General features: G+C 56.8%; 1 protein-coding gene across 6 annotated transcripts in view; it reads right to left on the reverse strand.

Annotated features, from left to right (window-relative positions):
- Positions 1-680: 680 nt before the first annotated feature.
- Positions 681-19,314, reverse strand: part of CD6 (CD6 molecule) — a 39,979-nt gene continuing 21,345 nt past the window's right edge. The window contains exons 2-13 of one of the 6 annotated variants that reach the window (XM_027045336.2): positions 13,532-13,600; positions 12,093-12,443; positions 10,992-11,303; positions 9,945-10,247; positions 8,691-8,756; positions 6,437-6,577; positions 6,000-6,098; positions 4,839-4,961; positions 3,084-3,155; positions 2,732-2,986; positions 2,328-2,429; positions 681-1,798 (exon numbers count right to left, since the gene is read on the reverse strand). In XM_027045336.2, the coding sequence (XP_026901137.2) occupies positions 1,734-1,798; positions 2,328-2,429; positions 2,732-2,986; positions 3,084-3,155; positions 4,839-4,961; positions 6,000-6,098; positions 6,437-6,577; positions 8,691-8,756; positions 9,945-10,247; positions 10,992-11,303; positions 12,093-12,443; positions 13,532-13,600 (1,958 nt within the window). In that variant the 3' untranslated portion in view covers positions 681-1,733. Of the gene's footprint in view, positions 1,799-2,309; positions 2,430-2,731; positions 2,987-3,083; positions 3,156-4,838; positions 4,962-5,999; positions 6,099-6,436; positions 6,578-8,690; positions 8,757-9,944; positions 10,248-10,991; positions 11,304-12,092; positions 12,444-13,531; positions 13,601-19,314 lie in introns of all 6 variants that reach the window. The other 5 variants (XM_027045335.2, XM_027045337.2, XM_027045338.2 and 2 more) reach the window with 5 other exon arrangements.

A 19,314-nucleotide genomic window follows, 5' to 3' on the forward strand; every position in this document is an offset into this window, starting at 1 on the left:
AGAGGCCACACAGGGAGGAGATGGGATTTGAACCCAGGCTGCAAAAAAACAAAAAACTTTCACAAACCACCCTGGGACTCTGTCCTGGCCCACTCCAGCCCTGACTCCTCCCCCAGAAATCCCCCCCCCCCACCTCAACCCGAAGGCTGGGGAGGGTTCAGAGGGCCAGAAGGGGGCCATCACCGGGAACCACATCCTGTGACAGTTGCCCTGGGGAGAGCTCTCTTTCTCTCCAAGTCTGGGACAAGTGAACGGAAAACAGGCCCTCGTCAGCCCCGCTGGGCAGGACCCACAGCCCAGCCTCCTGTACCATCTGCCTGCTCTGGGAGGAAACCTGAGCCCCGGGCAGAGCTGGCCGCTGGCCCGTGCCACTGGGCCCAAATCGTGGCCTCTGGGCTGACGGAGGGAAAGGATTCCTCTGTACGAAGCCACTCCACAACCCGTCCCCTCTGGGCATATGCCAGGCTCGTTTCAACTCCCCCGGGCCTGGGAGCGATTCTTTGCCAGGCGGCAGCTCTGAGCGTCAATCACATGACCCTGCCTTGGAAACCCGTGGAGCTACTGAGCCAGCGCCGGCCGAGTGGGGCAGAGAAGAGAGGGACGCAGCCACTGACCTCCCTCACGGGCATGTCTGTGTCCACCTTGTCCCGCCCTCCACACACACACACACACACACACACACACGCGTGAGAGTTCAAGGACTTGGCACTCAATGCCCCATTTTTATTCAGCAATTACTTTAATCTCAGGACACTCGGAACAGGACACCAGCAGCCGGCCCCGAGCCCTCGGGCCTCTCTCTGGAGGCTGCCGGGACGTGTTTGTGGCTCTGGGTGCGACACTGTATATTCCCGTGCTCCTCGGGGAAGCTCCCAGCAATCCAAGCAGACAGATGGGCGCGAGGCACTTCGCACAGCCTCTGGGCCCCTCCTGCTGCCGTGGGCACTGGTGCCCAGCTCTGGGTCTATGGGGGAGCTGGGCTAAGGCCATCGTCGTAAGCCATGGGAAGCTTAGAATAAGGATCTTCTGTCCAGGGATGGTCACCGCAGAACAGGGCTGTGCCCCGGTGGGCTCTGAGGGTCTCTAGAGGCTGGGCTGGCTGCGGGCGCCAGCACCTTGGTCGTGGGGGAGGGGCAGTCGTCCCGCTCGCGGTCAGCTGGTGGTTCCCAGGAAGGCTGGACAGGAAGGCCCGGGCCCTTGCCAACCTGGGCCAGTGGGTGTGCCACCCCCAGCCCCAGAATCCACCTGCCGAAGCAGCCCAGCAGCCCCTGCACATGGGGCGTCCCTGGGCAGCGCTGGGACGGGGCCTGTTTCTGTTCTCTCAGCACCTCTGGGCCCGGAGTCGTCTGAGCACCCGGGGAAGCAAACGCATCGTAGACGCCCGAGGACCCGAAGGGGCCTCAGGAGTCATTCAGCTCAGCCCCTCCTTGCAGCCTGCTGAGTGGTGGCCCAGGCGACTCGTTCATCCTTGAGACGGAGAGCTCACCACCTCTCTGAGGCAGCACCCTCCACCTTGTGGCTGTTTGGGGCTGGGGGAGGGCTGGGCCAGCAGCTTCTGTTTGATGGACGGAGACTGAGCGGTGCAAGGTGAGGGCTTTCCTTGCATCTCTCCGGGGGAGGCTTCTCAGCCCCCTGGGGGAGGTGGCGAGCTGGGAGGACGGGGTGGGAGAGCAGGGGCAGGTAGAGCAGGAGTCCAGTGGAAGGGAGTCGCCAGAGCCTCTCGTGGGCCCGGCCTAGGATGCCCCGATGTCGTCATAGTCCTCATTGCCAGTGGAACCAGGCTGGGGCCTGGGGGATCCTGTGTGGCCAGGGGGCTCGGTTAGTGGGAGGCTGGTCACCGCCCCTCCTGCCGCATGGGACGGAGCCGAGCGGGTCCGAGTCCGCCCCCTCCCCTGTGATGCCGGGCGGTGTGCAGTGATGAGACTCCCGTTGTATGTTCTTGGTCGCGGCCAGCTCCCTTGCTGGCCTGTCAGCCCAGAAGGCAGAGCCTCGTCTGTGCGGTGTAGGGCTACAGTCCCCAAGTTTGCACAGGACGAGCTGGGCGACTGAGTGCTGGCAGACGCCCGCCACCTCAGTGTCCCCCCCCAAGGGACCATCGGCTGCTTCCGTTTGAATGCCTCCGCTAATGGGGAGCTCCCTTCCTCTCAAGGCACTCTTTGAGTCTTTCTCTGTCTCATCCCCATCCATGTTCCCCACCTCCTCATTTTACTTCCTTTCTTTTCCCCTTGGGCCGATGGATCCGATGGATCCAGAGTTCCCCCTACGCGTGCACCCGCTGCCCCTGACCATCCCCCCCTTCCGGGACCCACCTCCCCTGCCGCTGGCACCTGGATACTGAAACTGGTCCGTCGAGGGAGGCTGGGGCGGCGGCTGAAAGTTCTGGTACCACTCCCCGGAGGAGGTGCTGGAGCTGTCGTCAGCCGAGGGCCCTGCCGGAAAGCCCCGAGCCGGTCACTCTCTGCCTGGGGACAGCCAGCTCACGAGCTGCCAGGGCTAGGAGGCCCTCCCGACTCACAAGAGTGAAGTCCCTGGCTTGACCACGAATAAGAAAATGAAGGTCCGGAGAGGGGTGGAGGCTTGCCCAAGGTCACACAGCAAGTGGCTGCAGGGCTGGGGCTGGGATCCCGAACTCAGCCGGGCTCAGGGCTTCTGGCTGCACGCTTCCTCCAGCCAGGCCGGCTACGGGATGGGAGGCCGGGGTACATGCAGAGTCCTCCTGGGCCCAGCTTACCTGAAAAGGTAGCCTGGGAGCCAGCCAGCTCCAAGTTCGGGGGCTGCTCCAAGAAGGGGCTCCTCTCTGTAGAAAACACCTGAGGGGTCCACATTGGTAGCCTGCTACTGGGGCTGTTGCAGTAATCCTCCCCGGAGGACGTGCTGGATCCCCTGTTGCTTCCTGGGTGGCGCTGAGAGCCCAGGGAGGGCGTGTCTGCGACGTAGTGTCCAGCCCTGGCGGGTGGGACCTGGGAGGCACTCGTCTCTTCAAGTCCTGGGCCAGGAAAGGGAGGATGGTGAGGAAAGAAGCGGCAATGCATCAAGGGGGCTTTCAACTCGGTCGGGGCCGACATCCCGTATCACCGACTCACCTTCCTCCAGGGGAGGCATCTGGAACCTGCTCTGCTGGATCTCCTCCTCCGTGACCCGGTGCCGCTGGGAATCTACAAGCAGAGCGGTGGTGAGGAGGGGTGAAGGTCCACCTCCTGGTCCTGGGAGCCCGGAGGAGGGGCGGGTGGGCCTCGGGACTTGGGAGGGGGCCCTGAGGCTGAACAGTGGAGGAGGACAAGCCCAGGGGTACCGAGGGGCTTAGAATTTCCCATCACACCCCAGGCTCTTGCCCAGCCAGACCCCAAACCTCAATCGCTAACCAGCACGGGGACAGGCTGCTTCTGGCCAGAGACCCCAGTGCCTCGAGCCTCTCTGGCCTGCCAGCTGCCCCTCCTCCTCCTTAACGAAATAGGAAGAGTCCTGGGCTCTCCGTTCATGCCCTGGAGACTCTGGGCAGGAAAGGGGCAGGCGGTGCCTTCTAGGAGCACCTAGAACTTTCTAGGAGCACCTAGAACTTTCCGGAGTGGAAGCCTTGCTTACATCCAGTTCCCTGTTTCAGAACTGGAGAGATGTGGATTTGTTGAGTCTTAAGGACTTGAGGGTCTGGAACCTTGCCGTCAGCTCTCTCAGAACCGGTACCCCTGAATTTCCATCACAATGTCGCAGGATTTTGGACTCCTGGTCTTGCCTCTTACGTGCCTGGGCTCAGAATCCCAGGCTCTAAGGATGCCTCATCCCGGCGGCTCCCAAATGCTGATTTGTGGCACAGAGCAGAAGTGGAATCACCCACCTCCCACCCCATAGGCCCTGGTGTGCCGGGTGGGGCACAAACAACCGGTGGTCCCCAATATCCATTCTCCCCTCTGGCCTTTATCTGGACACACAGCTGCTTGGGACAGAGGTTTCGTCTGTCGTCCTCTCTTACAGCTGGGGGCGCTTAAGTTCCAGCCGGGGTGATGTGGGTGGCCGTGATGTGGGCATCTCTGGCATCCTGCCTTTTAGGGTAGGGCATGCCCCACCTTCCCTTCCCGTCCTGCTGCCCAGAATGTGGATGTTGTGGCGAGCCACGCTGGACCATGTGGACAAGGGCAACAGCTTAGGGATTGCACAGCGGCAAGAAAGGAGGAGCCTGGGCCCCTGCCGACTTCTTAGGACGCTGTCATTTGGGGACCTCCGTCACACACAGCCAAACTCTCATCCTCGCTTATATGGTGGGTCCCGGGGAGAACCGGGGAATGTTTGACAAGCTCCCAAGGGACTTCACAATAAGCATGGGATTCTGTGCTCTAACCTCCAGCATTGCATGGGCCCTGCCTTAAGCACTGTCTTTCCTCGTCCTATCCCCAGCAGGTGGGAAGGAAAGCTGGAAAAGCCGGCTGAGAGGTTCAAGCTGGGCTTGCCCATGAAGGGAGGGGAGGGTGCCAGGTTGATGGGCAGAATGGGACACAGAAGGGGTGTGGGAGAAACCATCTGAATGAATGTCTCTTGCTTGGACTTGCTTGTCTAACACAGCCACGGCCACCTTCCGGTGAATGTCGAGGGGCGGGTCTTAAGACCCGCGTGGCCAGAGACAAACGTGGGAAAGAAGGAAGTTGGAGCCATGGAGAGGTCTCTAGGGTCACAAAGTATTGTGAGAGCCTCAGTGTAGGACCATCTGCTGTGGATCCAGTGGGTAAGAAGGGGCATTCAACCCATGTCATGCAGGGGTCACCAGATGGAACCTACGGAGGGTCCCCAGCCACATGGGCCCTCTCCCTGGTAGGGGCGGGTGGGCCCTCGGGAGCCCAGGCACTCACTGTAGAAGGTGGTCAGGGCCACGGGAGGCTGGGCGCTGAAGTCATAATGCTCATAGTCTGAGTCCGAGCTGGAGTCCGAGTCCTTGGGGGGTAGGGCCTGGACCTGGATGGGCAGCTTGGGAACTGGGGAGAGAGCAGAGTTGGGGCACGGGGGAGTGGTGGGCAGAAAGGCACAGGGAGAGGCAGCAGAGAGCATGGGTGGGGGGGACCAGAGACAGAGCGGCAGGGAGAGCACGGGGTAGCCCATCTTGTACAAGCCCATCCAGCCTGGGTTTTCCAAGCTCCCCCCCTACCCACTTCAAACACGGGGAACTAATAACACGTGTTTATTTCACAAGCACGGAGCAGTCACTACATGTCAGGCGCTGTTCTAACATTTAAAACATGATCTCGTCTGGATTCTCGGAACCACTCTGTGAGGTAGGTGCATTACGGTCCCTCTTTTACAGCCGAAGAAACTGAGGCACAGGGAGGTTCTCACCTTGCCCAGAGAAGCGGGCACTGTGGCTCTTAACCTCGAGACCATAACATTCAGTGAGCGAATGCTCTGGGCCCAACTTGTGTGCTAAGTTCTGTATTCATAGTCTCTTCTCAAATACACGGATACCGTGCAGAGAGAATATGTATATAATTTGGCTGAGTTTTGTATTGCTTTTCCAGTCACCGAATGCTTTCAAATAAAGGTGATTTAATACAGTCATAATGCAATGCGATGAAACTCGAGTTCCTTTACAAGACTTTCAAGAGGTATAAAATCCCTATGTTGTAAAAGATGGATGACTGATCTGATTTTTTTTTTCATTCAGAAAAATGAAATAAAATTATGTTCCAGGAAACCTGGATGGGGCTCTGCAGGAAGGCTGATTGAGGCTATGGAAAGAGGCGATAATATCACAAACCTACGAGCCAATTAGCAGGGCAGAGCTTTCCTCTGAGAAATGCCCTGTATTATTCCAGAACTCTAAAGCCTAGTCTAGAATGACTGCCTTGGAGGGTCCTCTGCCCAGATCGAGGCACGACATGCTCAAGGTCCCACGGGCACCAGTGGGCTGGCTGAGGTCTCATCTCCAACTGGGGTGCTGCTTTGACCTACACAGTTCTGACCCTCCAAAAAAGGATTCCTTTCAGCCTTCCTCACTCCCAGGGTGGTGGACATCGTACCTTCTTCTTTGGAAATGGTGATGGGAACATCTTGATAGCTATTGATACCCTCTGGGGTGGTGGTGGGTGGGTGCTGGTCGTTCACCATAATGGGCAGGGCTGAGAGAGGAGAGGCAGAGATGCCATAAGTCACTTTTTGGTCTCTCCCGGTCTAGCTGGTCCTGTTCTCACGGAGATGCCTCCCTCCCCACCTCTCCCTCCAATCCACACGCACGCACACAGTCTAGTCCTCCCATGGACCACTTCTGCCAGGCATGCTGGGAAAATCCTGCCCATAGGGAGGTGCTCCCAGGGGTCTGGGCTGGGTGGCCACTGCTGGATGGTGCTCCATTCTGCTGAGTCCCTTGAGGCCCCCATCCCCCTGAGAAGGCCACACCTCAGGCCTGCTGCTTTCCCTCTCTGGGCCTTTCCTGTGGCTCCCAGAACTCTGCACCTACCGTATTTTCCTTTAACTTTCAAGAAGATGAAGGCTGTGGAGATGAGTAAGCCAAGGAGGAGAATTCCCAGAATGATGCAGAGGATGAAAAGCATTAGTTCTCGCGATTTCCAGGCTTCTGCTTTCTGGATCGTAGTAGGTTCTGGAAGCAAGAACCCCAAATCAGAAAGAGGAACGGACATAGACTTCTTGCCTCTCCAGCATCTCTGCAGCCGACTTACTTCCCTTTTGGACTTATCTTCCTCCTCTCTTCTTTTTTCCAAATGTCCCCATCTGCTTTTAGACACTTTATATTGGGAGGTGCCCAAGAAATGTTGAATGAACAATTAGCTGAGTGAGACTTTCCCCTGGCCACCCGCTCAGTAATCATTGAGTGCCCACTGTGTGCCCACTAGGCTCTAGGGATACAAATATGACATTGGCATCATAGGCCTTGAGGGCCACTGTCTAGTGGGGAGATCAACACGTTGACTCAATCCAGTATGGTGCCAGGCTTACTGGGAAGGAGGTATGGGCAGGCATGAGGCCTTACAAGGGGCCTTCTCTGGTAGGGCAGGGTGGAAGGTGGACACCGAGGCTGGCTTTCCAGAGAAGGTGACGTGGAGCCACCTCTGGCAGCGAACAGACCATCAGGAGGGCGAGATGTCCTTTCTGTGCCCTGGATGCATCGTTCCCATCAGACACGTACTCCCTGAGGGCAGAGGTGAGGGCCGTGATTCTGGACCTCCCAGCTCCGCAGCCCTGATGTGACTTCCTGTCTTCACCCCTCTATCGGTGCCACCCCTGCTAAAAAAGAACCCAAAGCCTGCAAAGAGGCTATAATGAGGCAGGTGCTTGGAGCCCTTGAGAGAGGAGAGACGGGACTCATCTCCTCCTCGGTGTTAGGCCACAGGGCTGGATGAAGGGTAGTGACAGCACCACAGGGGGCTGGTGGGATGCGAGCATCCTGACCCCCTGGCTGGGCACAGTGACTGCTCCCCACTGCCAAGAAATTACCTTCTCCCTGTTCTCATTTTTTCCCCTCCCGTGCATCTGCAAAGGGCTTGACTTGAACCAGGGTGGGAGGTGGGTTTAGCAGCAGGAAGTGGGTGTTAAGAGGGAGGCTGGGCTGCGGGGGCCATGAAGAGACCAGTGAATTCGGGCCCAGAGGGACAGGCTGAAGGCAGGGCTGTGGGGCCAAGGGCTAGAGTGTGGATCTTTCTTTGCTCTTTGAAGGCTGATGAGGCTTCCCACCTTGACCTCAGAGAGAGAGAGAGAGAGTATGCGAGTGGGTGTCTGGGGTCCTGGCAGGAGTTCACCCTACAGCCCGTACCCTTCCCAGCGTTCCATTCCCTCTCTGTGCCTTCATCCATCGCCAGTTGTCTGTCGACTTAGTGCCCCTCCACTCCGTCCCCAGGCCCCTGTCCACCTTCCTCCAGTGGAAGCAGGGGATGGCACCCAGCCGGTGAACCCCCTGCCTATCCCGGGGTTGCCAAGGGGCTCCGTGCCCGAACTAAATAATCACGAGAACACCTAATGCTCCGACAGTGCTTACCGTGTGCTCTGCCCTGTTCTAAGTGCTTTAGAAAAATGAATTCACTGGAGACTCACAGCAAAGCCAGGAGAAAGCTATGGCGATTATCATCACCACTTTATAGTCAAGGGATCTGAGGCTCAGAGAGACTCAGCCCAACATTACCCAGCTAGCAGGGGACACGGCTGGGCTTTGAGCCTCAGGAGTCTTCCTGGAAGTCAGCCAAGCTACACACAGCTGGCGGGCAGACCAAGCCTGGTTCAGATCAGAGCCTTGGATGCAAACTCCGGCCAAATGCCGGCTGGCTGCGCCTTCATCCTGTGAGCGCGAGCTTTTTTTCTCCGTGTAAAGGCTCTAATGAGACCTCCCCGATGGGGACACCAGGAGCATCACAGGGCCGGGAACTAACGATGGCAAAGCTCTGGATCGGCCCGGGATGTTATTAACCCACTGACTGTGAGCTACCACTGGCCCGTGTCAGACCAGGTCAGCGCTGGCTCTCTCCAGCTCTGTTCTCCTGCCCGACAGGAGAGTGGGCTCCTGTCCATGAAATACCAGGATTCGGGAAAGCTGGGGAGCTTACACGGCAGGGAGGGGAGAGGAGAGGGGCAAAAGCACCCACAGAATGGAGCCCGGGGACAGGGAGGGGGCGGAGGGAGCGGCAAGTCCATCGGCTGGAGGTAGGGGACGTGGGAGGCGTGCACCCACCTCCCTGAGAAACCGCACACCCAGCGACACTCACCCACAGTGACCGGCTGAACGCTTGCAGGGGCTTCAGAAGTGGACAGATTGAGCAGACTTCGGGAGCCTGTCAGAAAGCACCGATCACTTACTCAACACGTATTACCAAGCACCTACTGTGTGCCAGTCCTTATGTTAGAAACTGAGCAAGACAGACAAGTGACCTGGAACTTGGGGGTGCATATGGGTAAGAAAACCTGCCTTTCCCACCCCCCACACTAAGGAAACTTCATGCTGGGAAGTTTCTTGGGTTAGAGTAAGAGGCTGATGAGAAAAGAACGATCCTTTCTTTCTGTAAAATCTGCTACAGACCCCAAATCTCGTTTTCTGTCAAGTCCTGGGTTCGTTCTTCACATTGGCCCTGGGAGCTGGGAAGCCGACATTACAATCACTATCATTATCGCTTGACAGGTAAGGGATGGGGCTTACAAAGTCCCTCGGTGGATATCACCCGATTTCCCAGCTACCCTGCGAAAGGGCAAGGATCGGCAGCCACACGGTCATGGAACTGAACCCCCCCCCCCCCCGCCCCAGTGGGTAAATGGTGGAGCTAGGCTTCGTAGACAGGTGTCTGAGCTCCCTCGCGACGCCTAATGCCATGTTTCTCTGGGTCTAACGCTCTGGCTTTGTCATAGTTTAACACCTCCGAAATTGGGGCGATGGCATCCATTGTTACAACTGATGGCGTGCCACGAGTTTATTTTGGCAGCATTGTTGTCCTTTATGGTACATAAAACAATAACTGTGACCTCCCGATGCCGCCTTAGATTTGGCGAAATATGGCAGAGTCCGATTCTTAGTGGGGAAATGAGGCTTAGCGGAAATAAGCGACACCGGGTGCTCCCCAATGCCTGGCACGTGATCGGGGCCCCAGACTCTGTCGCTGATGTTACTATTAGTGTCTCCCACTGTTATCCTTCTATGCCACCAGCCCTGGGATAGCAGTTGGTTTCATGTCCTTGAGCCAGTTCTGGTCAACAGAGACCATTGCTTAGCATGCAGGAATGTCTCACCAAATATTGGATGTCACGATCTGGGGGCTGGATCGAGGAATCTGGGGGCAAGAGTGCCGTGATTATTTAGCCGTGTCTCCCTGGGCATGGTAAGGGCAACGGTCCCTGGAAGGCCAGTAGTTGTCATTCCTGACCTAGTCCAAGCCATGGTCCCTGGCCTGCCAGTTCTCAGGCTTCAGATTCGGGTGGAATCCTAGTCTACATCTGGCGGTAGGTGAGGTAGGGGTGGGGAGGAGGGATACCTGAGCAGAGGACTCTGGCTGCCCTCGACTGTCTGCAGAGATAGGGGTTGTTGAACCTCCAGAAGCAATCGGAGGGGGTGGGCTCCTCCCCTTTGCATGAGTAGTACATTTTCCCCGGCAGGGAATGGGGCAGCCCCTGGAGTCTTGTGGCCACGGTCCCACAGCCCAAGGTCCGGCAGAGCACCTGGGCCTCCGAGGAGTACCACTCACTGTCACACACTGTGCTCCAGACCCCACGGAAATGTACTTCCACCTGCCCCTCGCAGGAGTCGGCGCCCCCAGTCAGGCGCCAGGACTGGTGCTCTGCAGAGGAGAGGTGCGGGGGGTGGGGGTGGGGGCAGAGTCAGGTCAGGACCCTTTGGGCTGAACCCCCCCCCCGCCCCCCTCCCCCCCAAGCAGGCCTGGCTCATGGATGCAAACACCCTACAGCCAACCAGTCTCCAGAATCCGTGTCCTTCCCCGTCTATATCTGCCCACACATCCCCCGGGGGTCATCTGCTGCATCTACACTGGCCCATGCTGCTCTGCTACTCAAACTGTGGTCCGTGGATCTGCAGCATCGGCGTGGCGTGGGATCTGGTCAGAAACTCAGACTCTCAAGCCCTGCCCGCACCTACTGAGTCAGAATCCCTATTTACCAAGACCCCTTCTCCCCAGCCCCCATGCCCGCGCACAAGTAGAAAGAAACACTGGCTGGACCAGAGCTTCGTGGCCTCATCTGGAAGGCTGACAGCCTCCTCCGTCCGGCTCCCCTTGCTGCTCTGAACCCGGTGACCGGCTGGCCCCGGGGAAGAGTCTCACCACCGATATGGCTTCCTCCAGGAGGTGGGCAGGCTTACCCTCCAACTCTGGAGTCCTGGCTCCCTCTAAACTCCACCTGGCTTGCTTTCTTAGGGCGCTTGTCACTCTCTCCCTCCGATGTTGCCTGTCTCTTATTTGCTTGTCTCTTATTTGCTTGTCCCCGTATTTGCGAGGACTCGACCTCGCTCCGGCAGGGGTCATCCCTCCCGGCTCCCAGTAACTGCAGGTAGATGACCCCCAGCTCACCTGAGCACAGCACGCCGGCGTCCTCCTTGTGACCGCAGTAGCCGTTTCCTGGCAGCCCACGGCAGTCCCACAGGTGGTCCTCGGTCCCCGAGCAGTTCACCTGGTCCCGGTGGATGGGTCCTTGGCCGGGCGCGAAGTGCAGGCCGGGCAGGGCCTGGACCGCCCAGCCGCAGTTCAGCTGCCGGCACACCACGTGGGCGTCCTTCAGGTCCCACGTGTCGTCGCACACCGACCCCCACTGGCCGCGCTCTAGCATCTCCACGCGGCCGCCGCACGGACCGCTGCCGCCCACCAACCGCACCGCGCGGTTCTCTGGGGAAGGAGAAGAGGTTTGTGGGTGGTTGGGAAGAGCGTGGGGGGAGGGGGGAGGGTGGTCCTAGCGGTGGATCCGATGAGACGAGCTGGTAGCTCGGTGGGCAGGACTGGAAAACCCAGTCAGGGCTGAGGACCTAGTGGGCAGACGTGGGGGACTCCGCAGGACTAAGGACCTGTGGGTGGGCTATGGGGCCGGTGGGAGGGGCTAGTAACCTGGTGGGCGGGACAGGGGAAATCTCTGGGCTTGCGGACTGGGTGGGCGGAGCTGCAGGCTGGTGGGTGGGGCTAGAGGCCTGGTGGGCGGAGCCCGAAGAGCAGGCGGTCCTCGGGGCTGGAGAGCCGCGCTGCTAAGGGACACAGGGAACCTGGCATATTTATGCACATGGGAGGTAGGGGCAGAGATAGAGGTCCTGAGCGAAAGCAGAGGCGGGGCCAGTAGGTAAGGGCTAGAGACCCAGTTAGGATTGGGGAGGCAAGGGGTCAGGTTGGGGACCACAGTGGCAGAGCTGGAGATCCAGTAGGGGGAGAGGTCCGGCGTCCAGATCTGAGGACTTGCTCAGAGCTGGAAATGAGACAGTGCTGCAGTCCACCAGTGTGGGAACCAGCTGTGCTTGCGTTGGTGGCGGGTGGCCGGTGGCGGGCGGCGGGGGGTGGGGGGTAGGGGAAGGGAGGGTCCGGGGGGCGGGCCTTGGGTCCAGTGGCCAGGGCTGGGGACAGGAGTGAGGGACAATGGCTTGAAGGCCTGAGGGTAGGGCAAGCAGGGCCAAGATGACGGTCTACTTGTACCTGCGCAGGTGACCTCAGCTGGCCTCCTGTCGCTGTCGCACGGACGCTCCACCACGTCGCAGAGTGGCCAGTCGGGCCCTCTGCACAGGACGGCGGGCGCCAGGGCCAGTGTGGCGTTCGGGGCCTCGCTGGCGTTCCCCGCGCCTGCACCAGGCGGCAGCTCCGAGGGCGGCAGGGTGGGCTGGACGGCTGCCCCCGCCCCGCCGCAGCTCAGCGCGCGGCACGCGGCCTCGGTGGCATTGTGGTTCCAGAACGCCCCGCATGCGGGCTCCCACGACTGTCGGATCCAGACCTCCACCGTCCCGCTGCAGTGGCTGCTCCCATTCACCAGGCGGATCCCGAGCGGCTCTCCTGGAAGTGCCAGACGCCAGCTGAGACCTCCACCGATTGGGACTCTGCAGACCCCAGGGATGGCAGTGGGGGGAGGCGGCTTCCAGGGGCTCCACCGCTGACCTGCTGTGTTACCTCAGACTATACCCTCCTGGGCTCTGGGCCTCAGCCTTCCCATCTGCAGAATGGGGCTGGGCTGGTTCATCCCCAATCCCCCTTTGGGGCCTGACCTGGTTCTCCTTAGAGTCAGGAGACGGGGGCTGAGGGTGACTGTAGAGGTTAGGATGCCTTTGTTCCATCTAGGGTGACAGAGAACCAGGGGTCCAGTCCCCGCAAACCTCCCTCTCTTGCCCCTGTCTCCAGGGCACCCTTGTGTGAAGGAAGGGCAGAGTTCTGGGTGCCAGGCCCTGCCCTTGTACTGTGGATGCCATGCGTCCACTCTTAGGCCCCTCTGCTGTTCGGAGAGTTACCATTGAGGCCGCCATCATGACCTTGAAGCCCTGGAGGATGGATATGGGGTTGGTGATGGGGTTGAAGACGGGCTTCTTAGGATGGTGGTAACCCAGACACCATCCTTGGGGAGTCACCTGCCTATTTTTGCCCAGGACTACACCCTCAGGATAGCACACAGCTTTGCACAGAGTAGGTGCTTAATATGTGTTGAGTTAATCAAGGACCCACTTGGCAGAACCCCCCCCCCCCACTAAGAGTTCTTCAGCTTGTTCTCAGCAAGTCTCCTTAAAATGCTTACTGAACATTTTGACCTCCCATACGTGACATTTTATTTTAAGGTAAGCCCCTTGCCCAGCGTGGGGCTTGAACTCATGACCTTGAGATCCAGACCTGAGCTGAGATCGGGAGTCAGATGCTTAATGGGCTGAGCCACCCAGGTGCCCCAAGCATATGTGACATTTTATCAGTAGCCTTTCAAAGATGGCAGTTCTAAGATCTCAGAGGGAAGGTGATGGCAGGACTCAGGCACTGAGCCAGGAAGTTAGGGAGCCTCCCTGATACCCTAAAAGTCTTTCCTCTCCCATCACTCAGGACCCCCCCCCCCCCGCTTGGTCTCAGAAAGCTGGCTGTGTGCCCCAGAAAGATTGTTTCCTTACCTGCCTCCAAGGGCTGGGTCTCTGTGCTGCTGGTGTTGGGCTGGCCGGATGGGGTTGGAGTCGGGTGACCTGAAATTAACCAGCAGTGGCCATGGTGGGTGAGTGAGCACAGAGGTAGAGGGCACAGAGGTGACCTCAAGGACAGGGGACACTTTCTGTGGCTACGTGGGGACCTTGACATGACATGGCCCTGGGCCTTGGGCATAGTTGCCTCCATTCAGGGTAGGGAAATTCTCAAGCTTTCTTCTGGGGCATTTTCCACTTCCCCTTTGAATTGTGCAAACGTGCTCAGACATCAGAGTAGAGCAGGGAGGAGTGACTGGAGGCTTTGGGGACACACTTCCTGGCTGAGTGACCGTGGATGGGCTACTACCCTCTCTGGGTCAGAGTCCCAGTTTGTTGTCAATAGCACTTAGGCAGGTATTGTGAGGCTAAAAGGAGTCAATACCTATAAAATACTAGACCTACAGAAGAAGCTCAAACGGGAGTTATTGTCAGGAAGAACACTGTTGTTTGGAAAACCTGTTTGAGAAACTCACACCAGGCTTCTGGGTAATCGTTGCATCTGGGGGCGGGACCATCAGACTGCAGAGCTTTCAGATGCGGAGAAACATTTGCCAAAGGCTGAAGTTATGCAAGGTCCTCGCAGATAGTATTCCATTTTCCTCCAAACAGGCAGTGAGGTAGATATTAGCGTTTGCTTTTTACAAATTAGGAAAGGGAGGCCCAAAGAATAGAAACCAATCGCCTGGCCCCGATGGTACCCCTTTGTCCTTCCAGAGCCCTGTCCTCTTGGCCCCCTGGGGGCTGACCTGTTTGGGCTACATCAGCATCTCCCTGGGCCCTTTAACTTTTGCTTGGCTCAGCCAATGGGGAGCCCCAGCAGAGGTAGGAGGGAGGGAGGAGCGTGGAGTGGTAGGTGCTTATTCCCCTGGCTCCTCCTGTCCTTGACTCTCTCCTTCCAGGTTTCGCTGACCACTCCCTGGTCTTGTCTCCTTGGGTCCAGAGTGGCAACAGCTCAGCCACTTCTGGTTCTTGCTTACCTTATCCTTTGTAAATAGTCTTTTTGTTTTTCTGTGTGTTTTCAAATGTTTATTTATTTTTGAGAGAGAGAGAGAGAGAAAGAGAGAACACACAAGCAGGGGAGGGGCAGAGAGGGAAGGAGACAGAATCCCAGGCAGGCTCCACACGGTCAGTGCAGAGCCCGACGCGGGACTCGAACGCGCAAACTGAGATCGTGACCTGAGCTGAAGATGCTTAACCAACTGATCCACCCAGGCGCCCCCGTAAATAATCTTTTTGTAAATAAGCCCCTTCAAAGTCTCCTATTTTGAAAACGCCTCCCGTTTCCTGTTGGGACCCCGACTGATATTGGCCCGAGGCACCCCCCGCCCCAGCTGAGCAAAAAGCAGAGTTTGGATTTGAACAGTCTCCGAGGAATGGGCTCCGTGCTGGGCAGGGATATTCCAGTTTGCAGACGCAGAAAGGGAGGGCTGTGGCCAGGGCCGCTGTGCTCCCAAAGGAGCGCCCCTGCATTCAGGGTCTCTCCCTTGCATTCAGAAGGGCGTGTGCTCGCTGATGGGCCGATGTGGGGAAGAGGCAGCGAGCCTCCTTCGTCCCTTCCTTCTCTTTCTTCTCTTTTGACCCAGTATTGGAGGCCCTGATGCAACCACAAGATGGAGGGAAATGCGGACCCAACTGGAATTTTGTGTAAGAAGTAAACCTTTTTTCTGGTTCACATCCTGGTGCCCCCTCCGAAAAAACATACGCAAACCCTCCAAAAAACCCCAAAAAACCCAGAAGTGAACCTCTGCTGGGGTAAGCCATGAAGATTTCACCCTATGTTTGTTACCTCGGCCCAGCCTGGCCTGGCCTGACTGATCTAGGGGCTGCAGACTCAGGCACGGCTGCTACATATTCTGAGAAGCTTCTCCGGACTCGTACCCAGTCGTGCGCGCAGGCGCACCCAACGCTCAGGCCTGCAGACACAGCTCTCCTGTAGGCACCCATGTGGGCCACTCCATCACTCAGACAGAAAGTAATCAGGCCTAGAATTGCCTGTCCTTGCCAGCTCCCTGCTTGGCTGCCCGGCCTGACCCCCGGGGAGGGAAAGGAATTCCCTCAGAATTCAGAGCACAAACTCCGTGGCTAATGGAATATTCAGAACCAGGATCCAGACGCCCCGAGGTTAGGACTGCAGAATCCCGGTTCCCACAGCAATGGTCCCAGTGCCACAGAGTAACAGTTTTCAATACGTGTGCCAGGGCCCGGGGTGGGGAATGGGGTCTTGGCTGTGGCGTGTGTGTGCTTGTGATTGTGGTGGGTGTGTGAGTGTGTGGTTGTGACCATTTGTGTGCAAGCGTGTGTGTGTGTGTGTGTGTGTGTGTGTGGAGGGCCCTAGATCGACTGTGTGTGTCTCTCTGGGTCTGGGAAACCACTCTCGTGTGCAAAAACACACATGCTTTCTGTTAGACCAGAAAACCCTGGAGGGCGGGGCTCAAAGCTGAACCAGCCCTGTGTCCCAGGCTGTCCAACCCCGTGGTTGCTGATTGACTGGCTGATGGAGGAGTGAGTAGACCTGCCAGGTTTTGTTTTGTTTTTTTACATTTATTTATTTTTGAGAGACAGACAGAGACAGAGCACACGTGGGGGAGGGGCAGAGAGAGAAGGAGACACAGAATCCGAAGCAGGCTCCAGGCTGGGAGCTGTCAGCACAGAGCCCGACGCGGGGCTCGAACTCACAAACCGTGAGGTCATGACCTGAGTAGAAGTCAGACACTCAACCAACTAAGCCACCCAGGCGCCCCTAGACCTGCCAGCTTTAAGGACAGCTGTCACCAAGGCAGTTTATTCATTCTCAAGGGTTTGTTTTCTGTGTCCCAGGCATTTTCCTGCCCCCAATCCCAAAAAGGGATCCTGGCTTTTGTGTTCTCTGAGTCCTGTGCCTGTAGGAACAAAAGAAGAATTTCCTTCCCACCCTCCTTGCATCCAGGCCTCGGCTGGCACGCAGGGCCCAACGCAGCACCGGTGCATCCCAGGCATCATTGCTGCCTTTGTCTGGTCCTGCGTTTCACACTTTTCTTTGCATTTGATTCACTTTTTGCTGGAGTAAATTTATTTGAAAAGGAACCGTTACCTTTTCCCGGGAATCTGCTCTACAGCATTAAGATACTCAACTATAAAAGTGTGGATTGCGTGTCTTAGATGGCTAATCACTGGACACAGAGTGAATGCTCATTCATTGGGGAAATGGAATGAATTATGGCCCATTTACAGCATGTCCTCTGATGCCGCCTTTATAAAGAATGAAATGGACACACACCGGTTGGAGGGGTTTCCATCCTGTGTTGAGTAAGGAAGCAAGATGCAGGGAAGGAGGTGTCATGTGATACAACTTTGGTAAAGCGATGGCCAAAAAGAAAAAAGAAAAACACCTTTTATGAACTGGTACGATTATATGGACATGGGGAAGAGTGTGGGGGGAAAGACAGAGGAGGCCAGACTTATGGGCGTGTGACCTGTGCATTCACAGGCCCCCAACTCAGAAGGTTCCCTGGACGTGGTTTAGTGCTGTCTTCATCTTGAAATTCTTAACAGTTTTTTAACAAGGGGCTCTACATTTTTCTATTGCACTGGGGGGGCCCCTTCACATTTTGTAACTGGTCCTGGGGCCGAGCCTTATGCTGGTGGGAGAAGAGAGGGAGAGAGAGAGAAAGCAAACAAGGAAAGAAGGAGATAAAAGGCTGTATTTAGGAAACCATGTGTGGTATGAATGCATTTCTATAAAATCAGGTACCGAGGTAGACGTGCACAAACTTAGCGAATATAGAGCACAAATGGACTTTTAGTACGGCGTGCCCCAAATGGAAGCTAACTGTGAAACTAAGTGTACTAAAAGGAAAGCCACATAAGAAATATTAAAAGACGCGTCATCATCGAATAAAGATGGTCTCTTTGGTAGGCTCAGAAAGAATGACAGAGCCTCGAAGAGAAAATCATTAAAATAATTAAATCTTTTTCTTCCCACGCGGCTCCGTGTTATTGGATACTAAACTCGGTTATGCTGTGTGCCCCACAAAATCATCTTGAGTTGTGCCCCCCTCCCCGTTCTGCAAAAGTATGGACCCACAGGGATGAGAGATGGAGGAGGGGAGGGCTCCGACGGGGGGGAGAAAAGCTTACCCCCCCCAGCGCAGGACGACGGACAGCAGCTTTTCCAGATGGCCCCGAGCAGAACGGGACAGGACCCTGGACAGGGTAGCCAGGGGAAGATGCCAAGGGAACGTGAAATGTAGGCGACCGAGGACAGGAAAAATGAAGAGTCACCTTTCCTGGAGGCTGAGAGACACTTGTCCTCCTCTTGTGTCACCCAGGCCCGTGGGACTCCCTGGGGCTTGGAGAGCTGGGGGACATGGAAAGGGAAGAGGCGTAGACACTGAAGGAGAGGCCGAGGCCCAGCTGGCCGGCCCAGTGTCAGAGCAAGTGGGGGAGGGGAGCTGTCAGGCCCCTTCGGGGTCACCAGAACACCGTCCTGGGCACACCAGGCACACGGGGTGAGAGAAACACCAGCTGAAGGCTCCAAAGATGTGCCGAGAAAAGCATAGACGTAATAAGTGCTTGCCGAGAGGGTGATGCTGCAGGGCCGGGGTTTGGGGGAAGGCAGGGTGGAGACGGAGGGCTACAGCCACGTACGTGGAGGGGGCCCACAGAGAGAACCCCACCCAGCCCGGCTTTAAGCTTCTGAAGGTCTTCTGAGACCCAGAGGGAGCCCGAGTTCGGTCCCCCATTCTGTCCTCTCCTTGAACCCTGGACTTTTTCCCTCCGTGGCCCCAGTCGCATGCAGTTACGGTGGTTTTAGTGATGTGCTGTTGATTCCCATCAGGCCCGCTAGATTCTAAGGGTCACAGGGACAGGGATGTTCCATATCCCCAACACTTGGCACAGTGCCTTGCTCAGAAGAGATGCTAAAAGGATATAAATAAATGAAATGTGATCTCTACTACAGAAAAAAAAAAAGCATAGGAAAAATAAAAACACTAGCAGGAAATATGCCCATACGGCGAGTTTTGTTGTTTTCTCTCTCTTTCGGTTGCTTTAAATTTTTAAAATCTTCTACGACAAATTAAAAATCAAAGGTCTCCAAAGAAACAAGCGAGCCTTTTTTTCGGGGAGAACATGTGGTTGGCTCGCAGTACTAATACAATGAGTTTTTTTAGTGTTTCTTTATTTTTGAGAGAGAGAGAGAGAGTGAGAGCCCAAGTGGGGGAGGGGCAGAGCTGTCCGCACAGAGACCGACACGAGGGGCTCGAACTCATGAACCACGAGATCATGACCTGAGCTGAAGTTGGACGCTTAACCGACTGAGCCACCCAGGTGCCCCCACAACGAGTTTGAAGCCAGCTGTCCACTCATTCCGCTCACCCGAGCCTGTGGAGAGGGTCCGGCAGACCACGTGGCCAGTGTGGCCGTGTCAGCCAGAGCCACACTCACTCCTGGAGGCGAAACAAAGAGCTCGTGTGCTCCGTGGGTCAAGCCGTTTCTTCTCTGGTAAATGTCAGGATTGTTGGGGGCAGAGTGGAGGGGTCACACCGGGGCTGAGTGTTAGAGGAGGCGGGTCCGAGCTGATTTCTATCATTGGCTCTCTGTGTCACCTCGGATGGGTCTTTTATACTCCCCGGACCTGTTTTCTCACTTGCAAGACAACAGACTGATAGCTTTCTGGTCTCTTCTAGTCCTTCGATCCTTTCATGATAATTAGATAAAATACATAATGAAAGACAACT

This window comes from Acinonyx jubatus, chromosome D1 (genome assembly GCF_027475565.1).
Source record: "Acinonyx jubatus isolate Ajub_Pintada_27869175 chromosome D1, VMU_Ajub_asm_v1.0, whole genome shotgun sequence".
Taxonomy (NCBI): domain Eukaryota; kingdom Metazoa; phylum Chordata; class Mammalia; order Carnivora; family Felidae; genus Acinonyx; species Acinonyx jubatus.